Source organism: Pararge aegeria, chromosome 18, assembly GCF_905163445.1.
Source record: "Pararge aegeria chromosome 18, ilParAegt1.1, whole genome shotgun sequence".
Taxonomy (NCBI): Eukaryota; Metazoa; Arthropoda; class Insecta; order Lepidoptera; family Nymphalidae; genus Pararge; species Pararge aegeria.
In genome coordinates, this window is record NC_053197.1 from 11,517,500 (window position 1) to 11,541,875 (window position 24,376).

Consider the following 24,376-nt stretch of genomic DNA (forward strand, 5'->3'; position numbering starts at 1 on the left):
CAAAGAACTTGTAGGTGTTGCGCCTCTTAAATGTTTTATATCTCGAGGTCCAATCTATGGGATGGGAGTTTTATTAAAAAGTTTATGTATGTATAAGGTAATATGTATCCTCCCAACAGTTCTGAAACAGCGGAGGGAGTATATGTATATATAATTATATACTCCCTCCGCTGTTTCAGAACTGTGTTTTTTCAATCATGTATTCATTCGTACGTGAATATTTTTCGAAATACAACAGTAATTATTTTTTCACTTACTTCTGCTGCTGAAGTGGAACAATCTTGTGATTGTTCCACTTCAGCAGTTTAAGCCGTTATAAGAGTAAGTATTATCTTTTTCGTCTTATTATTATATTAATTAGGTATACATGTCAAAATATATAAACTAACCTACGTGCTACGAGTACCTAGTAAGTCTATATTTTTTATACCAGGGGTTTATAGTTGTTACAATACATTTTCAAATTAGCACTCAATAATCAAACAATCGATTTTAGTAAGACAGTTATCATGATCATCATCAACTAATTACCGGTCCGCAGAATACCCGTGCGTCTCCTCTCAGAATGCAAAGGTTTTAGGCCGTGGTGCACCACGCTGGCCCTGATGACTTATTCCGGACATTTAGTCTCAATTTTATAATTTAGGTAATAAAAATCAGGTGAGTCTAGTAAAAGAATACGCTAACAATTCCTGTTAATACGAAAAACAGCCCTAAAAAGATATTCTAATTTCCTTGTGTGTCTTTTACATTACGAGTTCTCATGACTCAATAAGCCATGTTTAATTTAACAAATAAGGGGTGGAAATACCTTCTGGACAGCCTCGTGGTACAACAATAACAATGTTCAATAGATAGACATCATTGCGAAATACTGTAACAAAAGCTTCATCCAGAAAAATGTCGGTAACCGCATCGATGCAACACATAAAATGAATAAAAAGTGTGTTTCTCGACAAAAAGAATTTTCTGGAAAAAAATTAAGAAAGCATCATTGAATTATTGTTATGAACTCTGCACTTTGATCGGAGGCATGCATTCCATGGAGAGGAGATTGTAATTTTGGTGGTTTTTAACAAAATGTCAGGTACACTGATTTTACTTGTTCAGTTCCGACTGTGATGACTGAACCGATTTCAACTATACTTTTTCATCTAGGTAAAAAGAGGACTTTGCAAGGAGATCGGTAAACAGAAACTCTTATGAATTTTCGGTAGGCCCTCATTAATGCGTTATTTTACTCTTCTTGTTAATAATCAACTTTAAATTAAGTTGAATATTCATATAAGCAACGCTGCGTTTAAAGGCGCGAGGTCACTATTCCAACACCTTGGGCCCCCAACGTCTATTGGTTCGAGTTATGTGCCCCGCCCATCGTCACTTTAGCTTCGCGACTCTTAAGCTATGCCATTTACACTGGTTCTTCTACGGATGTCCTCATTCCTGATTGGATCACATCGAGATGCTCCAAGCATAGATCGCCCGCTGAGTGACCCTAAGCCTTCTTATGAGACCCATAGTTAGTGACCACGTTTCAGAGTACTGGCAACACGCACTGTTCGAATACTTTGGTCGTCAGGCACTGAGGTATTTTGTTGATTAGTAGCTTTATTAGCTTCAACTAGGTACTAACTGAAACATATTCCTGCACCACACCTCCCAATCGGCCGGATCGACGCCAAAAATGTTAGGATGGTCAGACAGTGCCATAAAACCGATCACTTCTTTATTTTCATTGATCATGCAAATCGATAGAGCCGATAATTCTCTGCAAATAAATAGTACCTTTGTTGCTGCTGCTTCTAAAATCGCTGATGAAATGACTCTTAGTGAACCGAAACCCGAACCCGAATATTTTATTATAAACATAGGAAGTCGTTATTGAGTAGCTTTACGGTAAAGTTAGCTTAAGTTGTCTTTGGTCCCGAAATATAACCAAATCGACCCACTCTAACACACTCAAACAAACGAAAATTGATATAATCGAATCAACTCAACTTCCATGATGGATGATCTATATGTAAGTAACCAAGAAAAGCTAACTTACTTCGGGTGACCATGGAAACTTTTATTGCCACTCTGAAACTTTGATATGTGATTCTCAATAGAACAAGTATTTACAAAACTCAGTCTAAAATGTACATCAATAAAGTGTTCTTCGCCACATTTTTGAGCATTTTAAAAATTATTTTCAGTGGCACTAGCTTTAAGTTAATTATTCCGTGATTTGCGTTATGGTTTAATACTCACATCAAGCTGCCAATGTCAGGCGTACCAAATAGACAATCGTAGTATTTACGATTAATAATAGATTCTATATCACTTTTATCACCATCCACTGCCCTTCTAAATCGCCTTCCATTCGGACCAACGTTAAAATCAAAGAAAATTGACATATTTAATGCAAAATTATTATATGTAAGTATATACTGACTAGTGGGTAGAAAACGATTAGGCCATGAAATAGAACAATGAAAAACGGATTTTAAAATATAAAAAATATATTATATCGTCTTCTCATCATTGAATCTACACCAATTAGGTTGTAGTTAAATCATTAGTGCAAATTATAAGACCACGTGTGCAAATTATAAAATCACATGTGCAAGAAATACTGACGGTGTAATACCTATTTAACCAATGTAATACCTACTTAAGTACATAAAGGCCCTATGTATATAGCTCAATTCACGTACAGTTCGCGTTGCCCAGGTTTACCGTCGGCATCATATATCCCAACACACGTCAAAGTAAAATAGACCTATTGTAATTCAACCTAGAGATGCAAATTTTACACCTCTCATTCCACCTAAAGCGCTGAATGTAGAATGAAACACGGATTTGAACTATGCAACTACGTTAAGTTCCATTTTACCCTGCCGTTAGTATTTCGATACTCGAAAACGGCTCTACGTTTGCGAGCATGCAAATAATAAACTATGGGTCGGTGTATGTTAACGCAGAGTCGAAACACATTGATCAACAAGATAAGAAATTGTAGTTTTTTGTTATAGTCGCTGTAGATAGGTGTTAATATCTCATACAATTTTTTATATTCACGCTACGAAGTGCTTCGTACTCTGAGCCAATATTCCCGTACCGTAAGGGTAGAGTTATGGTAAAACGCTTGCCGCACAATGCTACTTTGGTTGAAATTGTTTCATCTACAGTCAGGTTACAAACAACGCCGGAGTCATGTAAAACTTTTCAAGGGATTTGAATATTTTAGTATATACCCTGGCTTACTAAGGTACAAAAGCCATTACCATCACACATTTTCCAAAAAGGCGGCTACGCCACGTTTAATTTCGGAAACCAAAAACGTTTGGATTTTTTCTTATAAAAATCTTGGTTGTATTGATTTCAGTTGTTGATTTAAAGCTGTTGTTGATTGCGTGGCCGCTATTAAAAACAATTGCGGGCCAGCAGGCAGTTTAGCCAAAATTTTCGCTTTGTATGAAGTTGTCTTATTATCTTCTAAGTAATTTATTTAGAATGGCAAACATATTTTACACGTTCTTGAAGGCTGAATGAGCATCGAACTGTTCTAGAAATGTCGAGCATGGTCTAGCATGTTCGAGCACTTTTTTACTGATATTTTAAATATCGTCATTATCCAAATATAATGGTGTATATATAGAAACTTAGAAAGAAATGCCGAAAACGCCAACTTCACTAATTAAAATTTAAAGGCTAACTACACATTTCAAGTATGCAAAGTTAAAAGTTGTCAGAGCAGTTTTAACACACGAATGACTGCATTATGGACTTGCTTAGACTCAAATAATGACATTAAATAATATTATATTCTCTTCGAGAACTAACTAAAATCCGACTTAGTAAGATCCGTGCTAGTTTTTGCGGCTACTCGCGTTGCTTTTTAGTGCATTAAGCAGCTAAAGCTGCTTGTGGTTACCGAATTTAAGTCGATTAACCAACGATGAAAGCTGCCATTAACAAACGGTTGCAAGTAATAATACAAATAGAAATAACAAAAAAGCTTTGTCACAAAATCATATGTACATTTATTTCCAAGCGTCTTATTTTAACGCTCATTGAACTATGAACTAACCAGAAGTCTAAACTAAAATTAAAGTTACACCCAACTTAAAAATCTATAAAAAAAAACTTATAATATATCTACTTAAAAATTGTAATACTATTAATAACATAATTTATAACATATCAAAATGAGTCAATACTAGTAGAATTGTAATAGAAAGAAACAAATTATTTGATATAGTATATCTATAACACGAAGACCATAAAGACCTTGGGTTTTAGTAGTGCACAACGATATGCGTATTTCCGAACATTAATAATGCAATTACTTTATAGAAAATAATGTTACCTTATTAAGACTGATTTTTCAGTCATTGCCATTTTACGGCTGCGCTAAAATGACGCCCCGAACACATGTCAATATTATTGACAATAATATTGCCTGTGTGCGGGCAGCCTAACAGTAATCGGTGTAAATATCTGATATTAATACAATAAATCCCAAGCTTCCGCATACCCAAACAAGGGACAACAACAAAATCAGCCAAGCTGTCTTCGTGAAATAGATCAATATGATTACAACGTAACGAGATTCAGTTTCAGCAAAGAATATTTAAATTTCGATTCTACGATCACAAAATAATAGATGCTTATAGTTAACGCAATACTTCTAATTCGCTTTAAATGATTGTGCATGTTTATTGAACACCATAACAACGAAGCACGCCAACCAGCCTTGGAATAGCATGCAGAGTCTGTTCTCTAAGGTCCTCTCCCCATGAGAGTGCTTTGCCAAGCAGTGGTGTACTAATATGGATAATGATGTTGATGATACAAAAAAAAACAATGTATGTAACTCTATGACACGCCTCGCATTCAAAGCGCACTAGAAATTTGCATCCTATACTGCCATAATACATTATTTTTAAATATTGCGCTTAACTTTCCTCCTGCATACTTAAAGGTATGGCGCATAATTTTAGGAGTATAACTTCAATTTTTCACATGATTGGTGGTAGATTCTTAGTTCGCATCAAATTCAAATGAGACTTAGACCTGGCGACGCCGTTTGGCGTCACCTTCAAGGGCATATTGTTGCCTGTATTTTGCCTGAGATTCGCTTTACTACAACTTAGAGGGGCTCGAGGTGTGGCGAAACCATCGTTGTTCAGTTTGAGAGCAGACCGCGTTAGTCTAGTGGGTGTGGATACTAAATTAGTTTTAGGTGTCATCTGTAAATTTAAGTGTTGGATGTTTTCTTTGCCAATTTTAGGGGTCAGGGGTGCGTTTGATCTCACACTGCGCGGAGTTTCGTTACGCTCTTGGCAAGTTTCGAAGATCAGAACGGGGAGAATGTTCGCTTCGTGATTTCTAGTTTGGGCCATTGAGCTGCGGCTTATTTGGCGTTCGTTGATGTTGTCCTGTAACAAAACAGATATTTTAATAGCGCTCAATTACAATCAATGATGCATGTATGTCGCTTGCTTGTAGTAGAGCTTTTTGCTTAAGCTTTTCGTTCCGGTCTGAAGGATGTGGTTGCCGATGTAATAACAGGCACTTTCGGCTTAACAACTACGCCTCAGGGTACAAAGGGCGGCACTTTGTGGGACGTTGCATGTCCTGCGAAGTGTTGCCCTGTTTATAGGCTATGAGAAAGCCGTCGCCTTTAAACAGGGCAATACCCTGAACCGTCAATTATTATTACTATAAAAAACCCACAAAACTTGCAATAAATTCAGATAACTCTGTTATTAAAAATAGCTGAACATGAGTTGGCTTCCTCTATGTTTTGTAATGATTTGTTTGTTTGTTCTAAAAATTAAAAAATCTGATGAAGCAATGGGCGTACTGTCATATCCTTATGCCCTTTAATATTGTTGACGTTTTGTTTTAGAATTATAATCCTTATTTTTAGTACTACGTCAAGGTGTATAAAATAAACTGTCATTTTAAATAATACTGCTAGTAAGCGTCGGTAGTTCGCCCCGAGAGCAATAAAGAACTATAACTCATCTATTTGAACTAACTAAATATCTTGCAAGCTACATAGCGCCATTTAGCAAAGACCCATATTTCTGTATATTATATAAATAACCTAACGTAATTATATAATAGCTCACCTTGAAGTCAGTATATGTGGTCAGTAGTGTCGTATCGGTGAGCGGGTTCTTGTCAGTTCGGTCAGTAAGACGGGAGCTTGCGGAACTGTTGGCGTTGGTCGAACGACGGCCGCTACGCGACTGCAAAAACAAGAATAAAAATATTCTATACCTTTGTATACACAAGAGCAATATACACAAGAGCAAACTCTTAAACAACTTGAATGCCCCTAACGCCTAAGCGCGTGATCGGCTATAAAGGTCTCATGCTAACATTTCCAATCCTGATGGGCAGTTAAACTGTAAAAAATGCAGTGACGAGTATATTATTTTAAATTAAAAAAAAAAAAAAATTATCATATCCTCGTCGCTCATAAAATTTAAAGTCATCATCAGCATATCATCACCATTGAAGGACACGGGTCTCCTCCCACAATGAGAATGGGTTAAGGCCGTAGTCCACCACGCTGGCCTAGTGCGGATTGGTGGAAATTTAAATATTATTATACAAATTTTGCTACTATACCTACAATTATATACTAACAAACAAACTCAAGAAAACTAAATAATGTGTATCAATTTTTTATGTACATACCGTCCGCTTGTGTTTAAGAATACTGCCGTTGGCCTTAGGTTGAGGTGTCTTCTTATTTACGTCATAGTCGAGTTTTCTCTTAGCCCGCTCAGTTTTACTCTCGACAAAAGCCTTTGCCGCCAAGCGTCCGCTTATGCGCCTGTATATATTGAGTAATTATAATAAAATGTAGTTTAAATAATAAACGATAAACCTTAGGATACATTTTATAAGGAATATGTAGGTTTTCTACTTGAGTTATCACGTTGAACATAATATTAGATACAAAAATAGCCTATACGGTACTCCCTGAATTTCTTCAGGGAGTACCGTATAGGCTTCTTCTTTCTTTCTATTGTAAAACTTTGCCTCAATTCAATGAAATCCTGCAAGAAGGCTAAGACCTCTCATCTTGCAGTAATAAATAATTAAATTTTTTTATATCCCTTTTGAATTATAACACGGCAACTTTATACTTATTTGCTGGTTTTTTTTAAATGACTACGCAAGCGTCCACAAAATTTTGTAAATTAAAAAAACTATGTAGTGGTACGGAATAAGACACAAATATACTAAGACAATACGAACTTCGCCATTTAGCCCCAAAGTAAGCGTACCTTGTGTTAGGCTAAGGAATCCTCACAAAGCGCGAGTTCTTTTCTCACATAACATGTATTTTAAAAGGAACACCACATCTGTACCGCAATATAGCGTAATATCAGAACCGATTTCATGGATTTCAAAAACTACTACTCTACTGCTAATACAGATAGCTAACTAGTAACAACAACTTTATTATTAAGTATTTTGGAGCCATTACCGCGGACTTAGCTCGTAAGAGAGTCTAAGGTACGTTAAGTAATGGGCTAAACTGTTAGGGAGTATGTCTGATATAAATAAATCCATATCCCTAACCGATTTCTACGTGACATCGCACCGGAACGCTAAATGGCTTAGCGGCACATCTTTGTCGGTAGGGTGGTAACTAGCCACGGCCGAAGCCTTCCACCAGACAAAAAACTTAACAGGAGGTGAATAGAATAGATAGTATATATTTTATTCACCTCCTACTACTAGTGTATCTATTAGATACACTTTAATGAAAAATAAATAGTACGTAGTACTAGGGTGCAAAGGCCACCGGCCTCAACACTGAAAATGATAAGGCAACTTGGGCGTATAAAGGTGGAAAGTGGATAATGAGCAAAGTTAAAAATAAAATAAACTCACGTGGTCATACATACTCTAATTACGTTATAGCTGCACAAATAGGTATTATCATAAACATACGCAATACTAAAATACCTACATAGATAAATAATATTTTTTTAAGCAATGTTTGAATACGTGAATAGGCGTTACAGCTTTTACAGTGGATAACTTGTTATAGAAATGGGAGGGCATCTTAAGCTTGTTGCCATTTGCCGACTGATGGACAAGATGCTTACAAAAGGTGAATCACTATGGTATACAGGTAAAAGGGAGAGATCGGACCTATCACTATCGGTTACCCATTTGAGTTGCTTACCGTATAGTCGAATTTTTTTCGAAGCCCAAAGATAAACCTTATGATTCTGTTTTGCAACCCCTCAAGTTACTTACGAAAGAAAAACATTTTATGTAATGTGCTTTGAAATTAAAACTTTTGTTGAAATATATATTAGTATTGAATCGAAAGTTACTATATAAATAGCGTATTGATCTGTAAAAATATTTATTAAATATTTATAACAAACTCTTCTATAAAATTTGTTTTTTGTGTGCTATACTGGTCACGATCGGCGGTAATAGCTCCATTATTATTTAATTACATAACGGTATATATAAAAAAAAAACTAATTTACTTTACCATGCCAACAATCTAAGTAACTGCACTGTCATTAATCAACATAATTGTTCATACATCGTAACCAATTACGAAACAGCATACTTCTCATTCCTTCCTTCAATTATATAACCAGTTTTGTAATTATTAAAATTTTTCGCTACATGTCACTAAACAAAACTTGCCTGGATGTAGTAATTGGTATTCTTTTACAAGTACACCTTCATTTACAAGCGAGCACTGAAATTTCAGAAGGGATGAAAAGTATTATACATGTGTGAGAAATTACTCGTTTTTTTCACTGTTATACTAACGGAATGCATTTTGTATTTTTATTTATCAAATTACGTAGGTGTTTCCCTCGGCAAATTAAAACCTTTAATTTTGCCATCCCTTACAAAAAAAAGATGAAGAAGAAATTTCACTACTTTAGGATTGTAGTTTACTTGATTGTTTTTGTTTAACAAAATTAACTGACAGAAACTATAAAAATACCTTTATTTAATCAATTAATTCCGAAGTTAAACGTGCAAGGTTACCTTTTAACAGTAGATATGGCTGATCTCTTGAATGCAGAGATGTTGGATGTGACAGCGTTGACAGCTTTGTTTGCGCTGCCAGTGATGAGCTGCCGCTTGCTTGGCGGCCTTAGAAACAAGACAATACTAATATGTATTAAAATTTGCGAAAGTGCATCTGTTTATTTGTTACCTACATTTCGCTCAACTACTGTACCGACCTTGAAGAATTTGGTTACACATGGCAGTCCGCATTTTTTTTTTTGTAACAATTACGGACCATGGTATGTGGAAAACCGTCTTCTATATACAGACCACAAATTCGCAGAGAGCATGAAATAAATCTCCTACAAAACGGCGCCCTGTATCCATCAACCTGAGGCGTAGGTGTTCAGCCATGTATTAAATAAGAAACAATTGTTTATAAATTATATTTCAGAAAAAAAAATCTACGTGTTTCTGAAACATATCATTACGTGTTTATCGACACATTGTTGCGATAATGCTATTTTGCTTGATGCTAGGCATCGCGTAAATCAAATGCCTAATGATTTAGGCGATGTCTATAGAATAAAAACGTTTCACCAACTTTAAGGTGATAACTATTGGTGCATAGGCATACATATAGTAAGTCTATTGCCTGGTTCGTCATTAGTGAAAACGGGCATCAGCCTTTTGAATTTAATGATGTACTCTATTTTTGGACAAGGGATCTTGTATTAAGGTATTATCGTCAAAAAAGACAAGTGGTGTGAAAAATGTTATAACATACTTGTTTCTCTCTGCTGTGGCAGCGGAAAGTTAGTGAAAACGGGCATAAGCCTTTTGAATTAAATTATGTACTTTATCATTTGGACAAGGGATCTTGTATTAAGGTATTATCGTCAAAAAAGACAAGTGGTGTGAAAAATGTTATAACATACTTGTTTCTCTCTGCTGTGGCAGCGAGACCAGCGGCGGTGCGGTTGCGCTTGCCAAGCGGCGACGTGGCGAGCGAGCGGAACAGTGGCGTGGTGGGCGTTAGCGCCTGCGCCTGTTTGCGGGCAGACAGCTTGTTCTGACGTTCCTGTTGTGATACAGAAAATGCGTTACGAAAGCTCAAAATGTGGATAGTTGCAGGTGTCTGCCTAATATAGTCTCTTCCTGTGTGCCCAGCATGGTGATTATAGGCAAATCCTCCTTTTGGGAGAGACCTTTAGTCCAATGACGGAATGTTATAGGCTATTGATGTTTATTATACCAGGTGAGCATTAAAATAGGATAGAACGAAGGTTTTAATGCCTACAATTGCATACATGATTTTATACTTTTAAAACTAAAAACTATTTTTAACTATATTTAACTAAGCGGGTAAAGTGGATATGAATTTATATACATATACATATATATATATGTTATCTATTAAGGCTTGTCCACAATCTCACCTGATGGAAAGTGTAGATGTGGCCTAAGATGGGACATGCTTGCCTATAACATGCCTATACACTCTTGTTTTTAATATACCCAGGTTGTAAGAATTAGAAATATTTAGTGTGGAACAGTTATTATTGAAATTCATGGGGCACATTTCCTGTGCAGAGCTTAACTTTTTTTTTAATGAACCTGTCGGAAAAGCTGCTTGTTGCTAAGTTAAAAAATAAATGATATCAAGAAAAACAACTAAAACTTACCGCCTTTCTCACTTCCCACTCATCTTGTATCAATTGTAACAGGGGTTTTCCATCAACAGTGAACACACTGTCCGTCTTTGCCTCGTATTCCAGCACCATATCACGGATTTGCGCTTCGATTTTGGGTAGCTAAAACAAGGAGAAAATATTTTAATCTAAAGCACTTTTCAGTGTGTGTCTATAGTGAATGCACGTAAAATACTAGTGCAATTGGAAATATTCACAATTTGCTTACCACAGACATCATCTTGAAGTTTCTTAGACCTATTTTACGGGTTAGCAGGAGACAGAATGAGGAATTTTATATTCTTGTACTTATTCATTAATCGATATATAATATCAATGTACAGGCGCTGACAGAGTTAGCACAATAAGAACGCAGGCACCAGTTAGTATTAAAACAATTCAAAAATTTAATATTCATTTATTTCAAGTAGGCTTGCACTATAAGCACTTCTAAAACCCAAAGTCTGTCTGTTGGTACTGACTCTACCACCAATAAATACTTCTATAAGCTATAGGAATCAATGTCAAATAATTCTGTCTCTTTGTATGTTGAATTTGAATACTTACTTTGTTAGTGATGGTTTTACGTTCCTTCTCCTCTTGCAACAGTTGCCCACCGCGGTTCTGGTAGCGACCCGGCTCCGAAGCGCGCGCCTCTAGTTCCGTCATCTTGAGCCATAGATTCTTCCGGGTCGTTACCAACTCGAAAATGTGTCTATATGGAAATAACATGTTTTAATTGCTATTCAATAAAATCCTACCGAAACTGAAGCGGTGATAGCCTAGTGGTTACTTTTTACGACCGATTTCGATCCCTAGCACGCACCTCATACAATTAAATATCACTGGTTTTAAAAATAATGCTTTCATCTCCACACAGCTGTAATGGTGGGTTTTATATTATCTTATATCTTCAAAAAAGCAAATCTTATATATATATATATATATAATTGGAATCTCGGAATCGGCTCCAACGATTTTCATGAAATTTATTATACAGGGGGCGATAAATCGATCTAGCTAGGATTCATTTTTAGAAAATGACATTTTATTTGTGTTTTCGGGTAATAACCGATTTGGTGCAGACAAAGTTGCACAGGTCAGCTAGTTATTTATTTAACCAAAAAACAACAACAATGGTTATTATTCCTATAAAGGTAAACTTATTTAAAGTAACCTTAATTTATAGATCTAAAAGAAGTACTGTTTAAAACCTCAGTTTAGTCGAGTTTAGTTTTAATTTATGTTCAACGAAATTTGCACCATGCCATGTTAATTTGTTAATTGATAATAAGCAGGGTGGCATTCTGGTACTGGGAATTTCAACAGAAAACCCTGACAAAAAGTTTTAAAAACAATAATAATTTCTGGCTAAGTATAATGATATAGAAGATAAGGTAACTTCAGCCAAAAACTATTTTATTTAAGCCAAACCTGAAAATCGAACAAGGCAGTTTAATAACTAGTTGGATTTCGGAATACACTTACTTGTTCTCTTCATAAAACTTGGTGATTTTATTCAGGTACAGTTCATGCAGGGTGAGGGTGTCTTCAGTGAAGATATCCTGGTAGTAATAAATAAATTCATCCCTTTGAGCTTGGGAATACATCACACAATCCCACATCAGTTTGATCTTCGTACGGACATTGGCTACAAACACCTGAAACAATATTGTGCATTTTTAATTTTTAAACGGCACTGTTAATCGTTTACAGTTAATACAATATGCTGTTAAAAATTACAATAACAATTATCTAGACTCTAGAATTTATAAGATCTTTTAAATTAGCTTGTTTTAAAAACAAATGATTTCCGTTTATTAAAATCAATTTTAAAATACTTGCAATAACTACAAAAACGTAAAGTTTAAAAACTAAACTATTCAAATAAAAATACAAAAGAATTAGGACAATTTTCAAAAGATGTTTTCAACTGCACATTTTTACCCCACTTTATAAAATATATCATAGCTGCTAGTTAATTTCATTTGTTTTTAATAAATACTTCTTTGCTCTGCTCTATGACAAATAAATATCTCACATTTATTTCCATACAAAGCCAGGTATAAGGAAAAATTACCGATATTTTTTCCCTCTTAATCTGATGACATCTCTTGATCTCTTCCTTTATAGCCATTTCAGTTTGTGGGTGGCAGCCTGTGTGTGCATGCAGGAAGTTCTCACGGTACACTTGGTCTTCCTCTAAGCAATCCCAGAGTGTAGTCAAGCGCTCACGCATTTCTAATACCTGTGACAGATAAAAAGCTAACAATGACACTGGGAATAATCAGGTGATAAAAAGTACATACATATGCACTTTAAATTCAATTCAACACAATGTATTTAATTCAATGTAAAATGTAACTTTTTGATACAAGTGCAGTTGTTATTGGTTTTTAGGTAGAATCCAAGAAGAAAAAATCAATCAATGCTATCAATGATACTGTCACTTGTTCTAGGTGAGGTTCATCATTATCATGAATTACAAAAACTGTCTTAAAAACCCCTCTTAAGTTTTTTATTACTTGCAATAATTATTTTTTTCCATTTTATATGAACCACCCCCTTTATACACCTTATGCATGCCACTGACGGGTGTCCTCACAGAATGAGAAGGGTTATGGCTGTAGGTCCACCACAGAAGCCAAGTGCAGATTGGTAGATTTCACACACACCTTTGAGAAAATTATCAAGAACTCTCAGGCATGCAGGTTTCCTCAGTAGATTTCCTTCACCATTTATGCTGTGATATTTTAAACCCTCAAATTCCAAAATTTAATAATTATTCAATATTGATTGTCAAGATCAATGAGGCAGAAAAAATAGTTACTCTGTTATTTATTTGGTCAAATTTTTCCTGCAAGTCCTGTTTCAACATAGCCAGCCGATCCATGTTTTGATCAGTCACCTTGAAGTCCACAGATAGAGATGATATGGCCATCTGCTCAAACTTATTTTGTGGCTTGATTTGAAGTTTAGCTGAAACATATAAAGCAAAAATTTTATTGGACTCTTGTAAAGGTTTTTTGTTTATGATAATAGTTGGCCGACCAAGCAGATGAGCCACCTGATGATAAGTGGAAACCATTGCCTATAAACATAACAACACTTCACAGGGCAAGGAACACATCCTGCAGAGTACCACCCAGTGAGCGAGCCTAGCGTGGCCATCAACCTGACGTTTAGATGTTATTATATCCTCATGTGTCTGTGCAATACAACAATGCTGCTTAGGTAGTTGTGGTGGTACTTCCCCGGAGAAGCTCTGTCACAAAAAGCTATACTTACTTACTTACTATTAAATAAGCCCTAAGTTTCATCATTTGTGTCTTATGATTCATGAAATACCTAAGCATTCAAATGAAAATGATGCTGGAGCAGAGCTCAAGTAAACCACATGGGTAGCGGTTCTTGTAGCACATTGTGTTTGCTGTTTTTGTATTGCACATACTACATATAGAAAAATATAAAATATAAAACTAGTCCTTAACCATACAAAATAGAGATGTAACTATTATAAGAAAATAGATTTGCTCTAGACATAAATCAGATGTATGCAAAATTCTAAAAGCATGTACTAGTATGTTTAACACTATTTGCTATCTACATCTCTTTTTGAAATACATACAAGTATCCACAATATTTCAATAATGAATTAATTATGAATTTAAGAATGTACTTGGGAAAATTTCTTTCTAGGGGAACATAGGATTACCTGAGGTGACAGGGGCCTATTACCTCCGAACCACATTGGAAAAAAGTGTTGATGTATGATCCCTAATGATAAATATACCAACCCATAATATCCTTAATCTCAACTTGCGTGTTCAGAAATAACTCTGCCCGTTTATCTCTCTCTGTCTGCAGCACTTCCAAGTGGTTCTTTAGTTTGTTCAGTTCCTCTTCAGCTGGTAAGGGCTCCTCTTGCAACTCATGCATGGTTACTCCCAGCTTGTCAACCAGATCCCGCTGCCATTCTAGCAGCCGGTCCATTTTTGTACGACGTTGCTCAGCTTGTATTCTATACCTATATTGTTGTTGTAAAGTTTTCAACTTGAATTTTTACATGAATAGACTAAATACTAACACAAGCAGTAAAATCAAGATTCCAATTATGAAGGCTTAGTTAAAAATAGAAATTAACCAGTAAACTGAAACAGAAAAGCTTGATCCAATAGAGCTCTGAACCACATCCAATGGGTTTTTATTCTTTATACTTACACTGAGAGTTGCTCTTCTAAAGCATTTTTGTAATCAACCATCAACATGTCTTCCTTGAAATCCAATATAGATATGTCCACTGCTAGGCATCTGCTGAGTTCTTCAGTCTCTTCCTTTAATTCTGAAATTAATTATTCTTTTTAGTGTTTCATTTGTTAAAAATAAAGACCTATTTAGATGACATAAAGGACAACATTAGCAATCATAAGTGGCTCTTGTAGAGATTCAATCACATACAATATTTGTCAACCTTTAATCTGGGAGTGTCACCATTGAATTCCTAAACAATAACATCCATAGATTTATGATAAATTAATTGCACTTACTTCCTATTTTTTGTTCCATTTGCTTTAACTTATATGCAGTCTCAGAAATGACTTCTTTATGAAAATCCTTTTCAATATCCACTAATGTAGTGATATGTACAATTTTAGTTTTCTCGTCAACACCGAGATGGGACCAGTTGCTCCATAGTTCTTCCATTAATGATCTTACATTTTGAGATATTTCTTGATGAACTTTGTCACTGAAATAATTAGATATTGTATGAATGAGTAACTATTTTACTCAAATCACAAGTAAGACACAAGTTATAATAGTAGAGCTTTTTTTAAAGAGCTTGTCCGAGGAAGTACCACCATGCTTCATATCTGCCCCAAAGCAACATTGCTATGTTCTGGTCTGAAGGTTGTAGTTACTAGTGTAATTACAGGCACATGAGGTTCTACACTTTCACCTCAGGTAGATTGGACACAGGTTGGTACTTTTTAGGGTGTGTTCCTGGCATGCGCTGCAAAATATTGCTCTGTATATGAGTTCAGGTGGGCAATCTGTTTGGTCAGTCAACTAATACTGTGAAAAAATTTTGCCAGCCAAGTTGCGAGTAACAACATAAACTTTTCTTGTACAGTATCAAGTGAGGCAGTCTAAATATACAGCCATAAAATGAAATACTATACTAGAAGCTACAAAACTTAGGTGCTTAGTAATTGAAGCACATTTATTACACTACTTTCACTAAGCCACCATGATTCAGTATGAAGCTCAAACCAATAAAGCTTGCATGGAGTCAGGGGTCTAGCATACATTGAAGGTTATTCAGGCACCAGAAACTGGAGTATCTTCTACAGAAGAAAAGGGTTTAAATGTTAAAAGATAATTAAGATAACAATGTGATTTTATTCATTCTGGTGAATGCAAATTAACAATTGTATGAAATGTAAACTGAAAACAATCATTTTTGTAATGTTAAGTCATGGTTTTTTAATTCATCATTCAAACTTAGGTTTAATAGTTTGATGTTACTTTATTAGCTAGAAATCATTACTAACGTAATTATTTACTTCCCGCCTAACTGAAACTAAAAAAGCTGCGGCTATTTTAAGGGAACATAATGAACTGATACGCAGCTCTGTAACAGTACAGTACAGAAATGTTAGATTTACATACAAATAAATTATCGAAAGGTGTATATATATTAAGGAAGGTTTGGTTAATACGTAATTTATACGTGATATAAAACCGTTAAGATGGACTTTTTACATTTATTTATCAAAATAAAAACTTACAATAACTGAATGATATCTTCGTTTATTACAATCATTTTTGGAAGCACGAAATAACACCATTCACAAGTAAAAAACCACAGTGAAAGTTTGATCACAGCGAACTTTTAAACGATGTATTTAATTTTTATAATATCACTAAGAAATAAACGTTGAAGTTTCGAAGTTTTCAAAATACGTTGGAAATCAAAATGTCGTTTACGCATGTACTATCTCTGATTGGTCAACCTCTCGCCAACCTGCATTTATAAGCATAGACAAGCTTTAGCACAGTGCAGCTAAGATAAGTTCACTGTAGGAAGGAAAAAAGTTTTTTGTTTTTGTAAGCATTGTTAAGAATTTAAAAAAAAATGAAAATCAATAAATGATAGATAAATAAAAAATATTAAACACCACGTAATTAAGACATGGACATTTTTTGTCATTTGTTATGTGAGGATGATTTCATAAGAGGACAAGTAACGTACTGTTTATATCCTCTTTGGTTATAACGTAGAGAACTAAGTAGTACCGAGTACCTACTTGTATACACTTTTGGACTACGCATGAAATGAGTGGCGCTAGTTAATATTTATAATGGGTTTAGGTATAGTATTCGCAAAATATATTTAAAGATTTTTTAACATAGCGCGGATCAATTTTTGTTAGTTTATTAACGTTCGCTGAGTGCTCAGTGCTGTCTGGCACCATACTCCTAAAAGTATTAAAGATTTCACTAGGTACCTACGTACATAATTGTTTTGCGAAAGCGATTTTTATATAGGTACTAGTTACTATATATTTAATTAGAGGGCAGGAAAAGTATTGTAACTTTGTAATAGGAATGATGACTAATTTAGAAAATTCAAAATAAATTCACTCCTTTTCGAGATAAGGTTTTAATTGGTATCCTAATTGGTAATTTATTAGGGTTGCAAAATTATATATATATATACTTGGTATTGATAACACAAAATTGAGGAACCACTAAGGATGTAAATAAAAATACGTTTTTCATAATACATGAATCATATATCATTAAGTAGATTAATACAATATTTTAGCGATGCTTTGTTACTGTCATCATGTCTATTAGATACCTAATAAAATCCAAGGTTTCACAAAATGCCGTATCGGTTGAGAAATCACCACAACGCCTGGAAATTGCTAACAATATTTCCTTTGATGACATCTTGAGCATGACAAAAGAAACAGAACAACAATACTTAATTATTACCTGTACGTATGTTGTTTGTTAATCCTTAATTAACTTTCCGGCTTATTTTGTAACTTTAATTTATTACATAGATACACAAATCACGTAGATAATAAAATATTTATGTTTTTCCTGATGCAGTTTCATTCACAGAATAGAATGTCCCTAGTTCAATAGTTGGTTTTAGTTTTCATTTGTTTTTGCATTTTATTTAAGTGATATAAGTTAAGCATAAAGTTGTATCACATAAAAAAAATGCATAACTATAGAAATAATATCATTATAAGTAAGGATTGTCAATTAAACTGCCGAATTTGAACGTATGGATTAGTATGGATTAGAAATCATTACTGTCAACTGTTGAATGGAATAAAGTGGCTAACCGCCTGTTCGAGAAAACCTACTAAAGTTGAGTTGTTTTTGTTTTGGATTTGATGCTTCAATAGTAGTACACGGTTTCTGTATGTTGTTAATTCTCTGGTTATGAGCTTTTTCCCGGCGGCGGCGCAACGTGGTATAGGTACAATCGACTAAGAGCCCCTAATTTAAATACCTACTCCTAGCGGAATACACCTACTATAGAAAGTTTGAATATCGAATTTTGATGATATTATTTTCAAATGTTAGGTAAGTATAAAATGCAAATCATTAGAGATTTGTGCACGATTACTCGTTGGCCGTTGCTATTACCCAACGAATAAAATCTCGTCACGTCACACTTATTGAGCGTTACTTGCGCTAGAAAATCGCACATCTGAATAGTAAGTACATGAATATATTGCAAGCACTATGACTGGGTGGAATTATCTAAGAAAGTTTTAATTTAAATCAGTTATAAAATGCTCCCCTAATAAATTTTTTCCGATTTACTTCACCATTTCACTAGTTAGAAATAATAATTTCCCGAATCGCCTACCTAATTTTTCCTTAAGAGAGGGTATAAAGCAAATAAAAAATCAAATTTCTTCCGCGCGCCTCACATGCCCCGCTGTAGTTTGTTAAGTTCCGAATGCTACTCGGCAGTCACCGCCCACGCCACGCTCGGATTTTTTAACAAGCGCAAGGTTTAGAACCAAGAGAAGGCAAGGTTGTATAATGTATGGATAATAAAATGACTTTTTTTAAATATTTTGGTAATCCATCTCATAATGACGATTAAAAAACATTTTAATTTTTAATTTATAAATTATTTTCATCATAAAATCATAATTAATTAAGCTTATTTTTAAAATAGCTATGTCCTTCCGTTATGGGGCAAGGCTGCTAATATTTAAACTATATTAAAATTGCAGAAAAGAGTTGTACAGTAAATATTTCTTCCTATTGAAATCTCGCGAATCCATCCGTAATAATTTTAAAGAAATAGGTATACTTACTTACTGTAGCTTTACAATAAATATAACATTGAAGTGCACATAAATAATTGACTTACTCTTAATAAACATAAGTTAGTGTTTTAGCTATATCGTCTGCAAAAGGTACAGACACAGAAGTCATTTGTAGAATAACTTACTCATCTAGTTTTAATAAAATACTTTTAAGATTATGATGTCTAAATACAATTAATAAACGTGGTTACTATACGATCGATGTATTTCTCAAAGGCAAGGAAGCAGGCTGCACCATTCTCAGCTCTCACAAGATAGAAAAAAAGATTGCAAACTGTAACTTGTTAACATATTTTAATGTTGAAAAAGAGCAATCTGCTGAGTTGCTTACAGAATTTGCCTTTCAAACCAGTGGTGGAGTCACTACTAACAGACTAACTCTACTACTTAATATAAAGGAATTTTGAATTTTGCTCGCGGAAGAAGAACTCAGTAGGTAGAGCTGTTTGGTTTTGCTTTACAATTAATATGAAGTATTTCTTAAATAAAGTACTGTTCAGTAGATGTTACTTATGTATAAAATTACTTTCTAGTGGTGAAAGAAACAATAAAATCGATTGGGTAAGTAGTTTCAGTTTTTTTAATTACAAACCAAACAAAAAAAATCCTCTTTATAATCTATATATCTCTAAAAATGAAATGCGGATCTTTAGTCTCACTAAAACTGAAGATCGTTTGAGCCGATCTGGCTCTTTTGGTAGTCTACGACCTTCGTCAATAAATCAGCTACCTAACGTAGAGATTTTTTTCAATCGCACTAGCAGTCCTAAATATCTCAGGTGTGCACGAATATTGTATCTACTCTAGCCCTTGGAGCTTCCATCATCAACTATTCGAAACGTTTAATCACGTAAACATTGCAAACTCGTAAATTACCGTCCTGAGGATCTACTCTAGTTTTACCTTACCTATTACCGATAATTTAATTTCCTATCACAAATGGCTGCAAATAATGTACTTATAGCCCAGTAGCAGTATCACATATGAGTCATATATTAGTAAAAAGCCCCGGGTAAGCAAATCTGAACGAAGTCTGTTAACAGATGGCTGCCCAAGTTACGATACTTCCTTTATACTTCCAATAAAGGAAGTATATAGAATCCATCAGTCTCAACTTCTATCACTATAAAATAATAGTAGGTACCTTATCTAAAAAGAAAGAATCAAAATCGAATTGTTAGTTAATTCGTATGCAGAAAATGAAGTTTGCTGCTGTCTGTCAGTTCTATGTAATCAGATCTTCAAGACTGCCACTTAAATAAAAATAAAAATTGGTTCACATCTGACGGAGTTTTTGTGTAAAATCGTTAAAACTTTCATATTCTGGCAAGCCAAAAAGCTCAGCAAAAGGTCTGCTGAATTTTAGAATTAAAAGTATCCTATGTCTTACCTTATAATATCTATGAACTCAAATCATGCCAAGTTCCCTTTTAATTTATTCAGTAGTTTCGGTGTGATGCGTAGAAAAGACATGTAAAATATGTAATATTTTACATTTTTCTTTGTCTGTCTGTCGTCTGTATTTGTATCGAATATACAGTGTGGGCAGGGCACATAGCTCTGAGAACCAATGGACGTTGGGGTCACAAGCTGGAATGGCGAATCTCAATCCCAGAAATCCGAATCCGAAAAAAAAAAACAGACTACTAGATAGACTAGCAGTCCCCCGCGACTTCATCTTACGGCTACTATAAAAGTAAAAATACATTCTAATACCTGACGGACGTACGTCACGTAGGGGTTTTTTTGAGAATCATACTTAGGCATACAATTGTTAGCTTTGGATTTTGGATAAAGATTTTAAATCTCCCGAACGAAATCTTCTCACAACGGGAAGTTGGTTTAAAATCAATGAAAAAATTTGACCTGAACAGACATACTTACCAAAAGAAATCTTTAGATACGTGATAAAAAATGAATATCAATATCTAATCGGTCAATCGATATGTAATTTTGCTGGCTATTGAAATAACATTGGGCTTCGAATTTCACTGTGCGATCGAGTTGCATTGCCTTGTGGCAACCTTAGTCTTAATTTACGTAATGTCACCGAGATCGAATAACTCTTGCTTGTTCTAATTTCTGGTATTGATGACGTAAGGCTCAGACAGCGCAGATTCATTTTACTTGTGATCTTCCTGCATTCATGTAGTTGTAAGCCTTTGTTCGTAGCTAAGGGTTTTATTCGCCAAAAGTCAACTCTGTTTTACCCAAATCTTTAAACTAAAATAATAGGTCTGCAGGGCTATTCTAAATTTCAGCGGATATGAAACAACGTTAGAAACCAAAGAAAATCTCCTCAGTTACAAACGAGATCACTGGATCTCATTTGTAACTGAGGACTGCCAATCAACATGACGTCTTAGGTACTGACCTAAGACGTCATGTTGATCGGCAGTTAGTATTACAGAATGCAAAATACGGGTTTTCAGTTATTTGATGGAAACTTTCCATAGTTTGTTATGTAGGTATATTTATAGAAACCGATATATAAAATAGGCCTACGAAAGTGGTACAGTCCGTTTCACAATGCCTCCGTAGCAAAAGATAGCAGGCACTATTAAAGGATGCAATTTTAGTTTATCTATGAGATTTGTGTGCAACGGAATTGGCATTATCTCTTACGTTCTCGTTACTGCTTCAAAGGAGGACAAATAAATAACCAAATAAACAAAAAAAAAACATGCGTATTTAATATTTAAAATGCATTTATTCCGAGTAGGCTTACTATATAAGCATTATTAAAACGACAAGTCTGTCCGATTGTAGTGAGTCCACCACATCTCAGAAAGTAAATTCTACCGAGAAGAAACCGGCAAGAAACTCAATAGCTACTCTCTTCCAAAATCAACAATTTAAATTTTAGCACTGATATTTAAATTATACGCTTTATTTATGTGTGCCAGTTAATAATAATTCCCTGTACTTTCCTAATATAAAATTCTAAATAAAGTTTCGTCTTTACATTTATCTCATATAATATATATCCTATAATTTTTACCAAACATCGTCATTAATAATAAGTGTAGGGTGTAGCTCTCAGAATGATAAAAGGCCAGTAAATATAAAAAATAAATAAAAATAAATATACCACGACAAGACACACATTGCCATCTAGCCCCAAAGTGAGCGTAGGTTGTATTATGGGTGCTAAGATGACTGATGAACATTTTTTTGTATATACATAAATACTTATAAAATACATATAAACACCCAGACACTGAAAAACATTCCTGTTTATCGCACAAACATTTTCCAGTTATGGGAATCGAACCCACGGCCATTGAGAAAGTAGGGTTGCTGCCCAGTGCTCCAATCGGCCGTCAAATGTGCGTGCCGGGGATTATACTCGAAAGAAGCAGAGTTAGAAAAATATGTTAGCATTTTATCGAATAACCGAATAATTGATTCTACCAGAGCGGAACTGAATAATAAGATCAGAATGAAAGATGTTGAAACTATAATTAAATAAAACGAGTTAAGAGTGAATGCACGAGTCGCCGACCGTACAAATCAATTTGCATATTAACAAGATTCTAATTTCATTTGAATAGAGCCTATTTTACTGCATCAAAATATAAAAGACATTATAGCTAGAGTAGCAACTGTTCCTTATTACTATAGAAATAAAACCTATATTTGGGCCTTAGTATTGTTTATCTGTTATTAAGTAAAAGCCGATGTAATTATAAAGATTTTGTAAGGGGATAATAGTGGTGATAAATTGTGATGTAAAAAGGCTGCATAAAGCGACATAACAGGTTTAGAATTGACGCCAGGTAATAGGTAGGCAAAGGTATTCATCATAATATCTATATCGAAGTAAATCACTTTATTACAACATTGGTAATTGTAGGGAACTAGAGCAGAGCTTTAGAGGGAAGAAAATATTATTTTCGCAGCCTAGATTCGCATTTAGCGTTCGTTGGGTTTGAATACACTTATAGCCATGTGAATCAAATGCTGCTATGGCATGGTTTCTGTTCTGGCAGGATGATATCGTATCCTATGTTTATATTTTCGACTTTTTAATCGGATAAATACGATTTCACCCTTATAAAGCAAAGCGGCCTTCTAAGTTTGATCACCTATGCGGTCATTTAAATTTTCGTTCTATTTAATATGAAATACTTATAGAACTTAGATTAAAGTGTCTCTAGATTAAAGTCTCTGAAAAGTACGACTTTTTTACAGTTTTTTATATCAATCGAATAATTCGCGCTAAAAGAAAGTGTTCATAAACGTGAAAGTAAAAGTTCTTAGCTAGATTTCTAAAATAATACCTATCTACTACAAGGATTGTTAAACTTTTCTATTAAGTTTCTACACAGAACTTGGCGAAACTTTGATTTGGAATTGCCAAATCTCTCAAAAGTTTCACCGATTCAAAGACAATTAGGACGGTTTAGAACACGCCATTGTACTTAGATAGGAATAGTTCAATCAGTTGAAGAGTGTCGAGTAGGTCTTTCTAAAATGTTGCACCAAACGTGTTAGGTTTGCCTGTTAAGAATTTCGGCCCAGAATTAGGCCATTTGGGTTGTTTTACTCTTTTACAACGTTATGCTGTCCACGTTATTATCATGGTGACAGGTAATACTTTATTACAACTAACCTTTGTTTTATATTTGTGTTTCAAACTTGGATTTGCACTGAAGCTAGAGGAATATTGAAAAGGTTTTCATATGTATGAAGCGTCTTGACTGAAGAATAAACGTAAAAACCACAATGGTGCCAATCTTTTGTGCTAAAAAATAAACTTAAATGATAAGTCTAAAAGTAGCACTAGACTTAATCGACTCTCTTAAACTAATTGAACTATTCTTATCCACATCTACGAGGGTGTGTTCTTAACTGTCCTAATTTTCTTTGAATCGGTGAATATGGTGAAAATCGGTCAAAGTTTCACCAAGTTCTGTTTAGCAACTTAAATATAAAAGTTTAACCGTCCTTTTAGTAGATAGTTAATTCTTCAGTGAAAACGCACCCTTATAATACTTATTTAAAAACCTTTTAAAGGATTCTATAGTTAGCTAATAAATTCCGCCGTTAAATTCTGAGTCGGAAACACAAATATGGTAAAACATCGGTTTCACGACAATGGAATTTGTGCTTTGAATAGATTTATGTGGGAAGTGGAAGCGCGTTTAAGTCTTTTCTTATCTCGCTTCGCGTCTACAAATACAGAGTTGGTAGGCATAGTATACTCGTTATTTATTCCACTACAAGTTAACCTTTGTCTGCAGTCTCACCTGGTATTAAGTAATGATGCCAAAGTCAAAGTCAAAGTCAAATATTTCTTTATTCAAATAG

The 24,376-nt window shown here is 34.5% G+C and overlaps 1 protein-coding gene across 1 annotated transcript; it reads right to left on the reverse strand.

The window, feature by feature from the left end:
• Positions 1-4,000: 4,000 nt before the first annotated feature.
• On the reverse strand, positions 4,001-16,692 carry LOC120631443 (protein regulator of cytokinesis 1-like). The gene is made up of 14 exons (XM_039901027.1): positions 16,484-16,692; positions 15,242-15,441; positions 14,916-15,036; positions 14,492-14,721; positions 13,525-13,673; positions 12,775-12,942; positions 12,183-12,355; positions 11,262-11,409; positions 10,689-10,817; positions 9,942-10,084; positions 9,040-9,147; positions 6,697-6,835; positions 6,123-6,242; positions 4,001-5,423 (listed from the first exon to the last, which is right to left on the reverse strand). Exons 1-14 carry the CDS (start codon positions 16,516-16,518, stop codon positions 5,004-5,006), a joined length of 2,283 nt encoding a protein of 760 aa, XP_039756961.1. The 5' UTR covers positions 16,519-16,692; the 3' UTR covers positions 4,001-5,003.
• Positions 16,693-24,376: the final 7,684 nt, after the last annotated feature.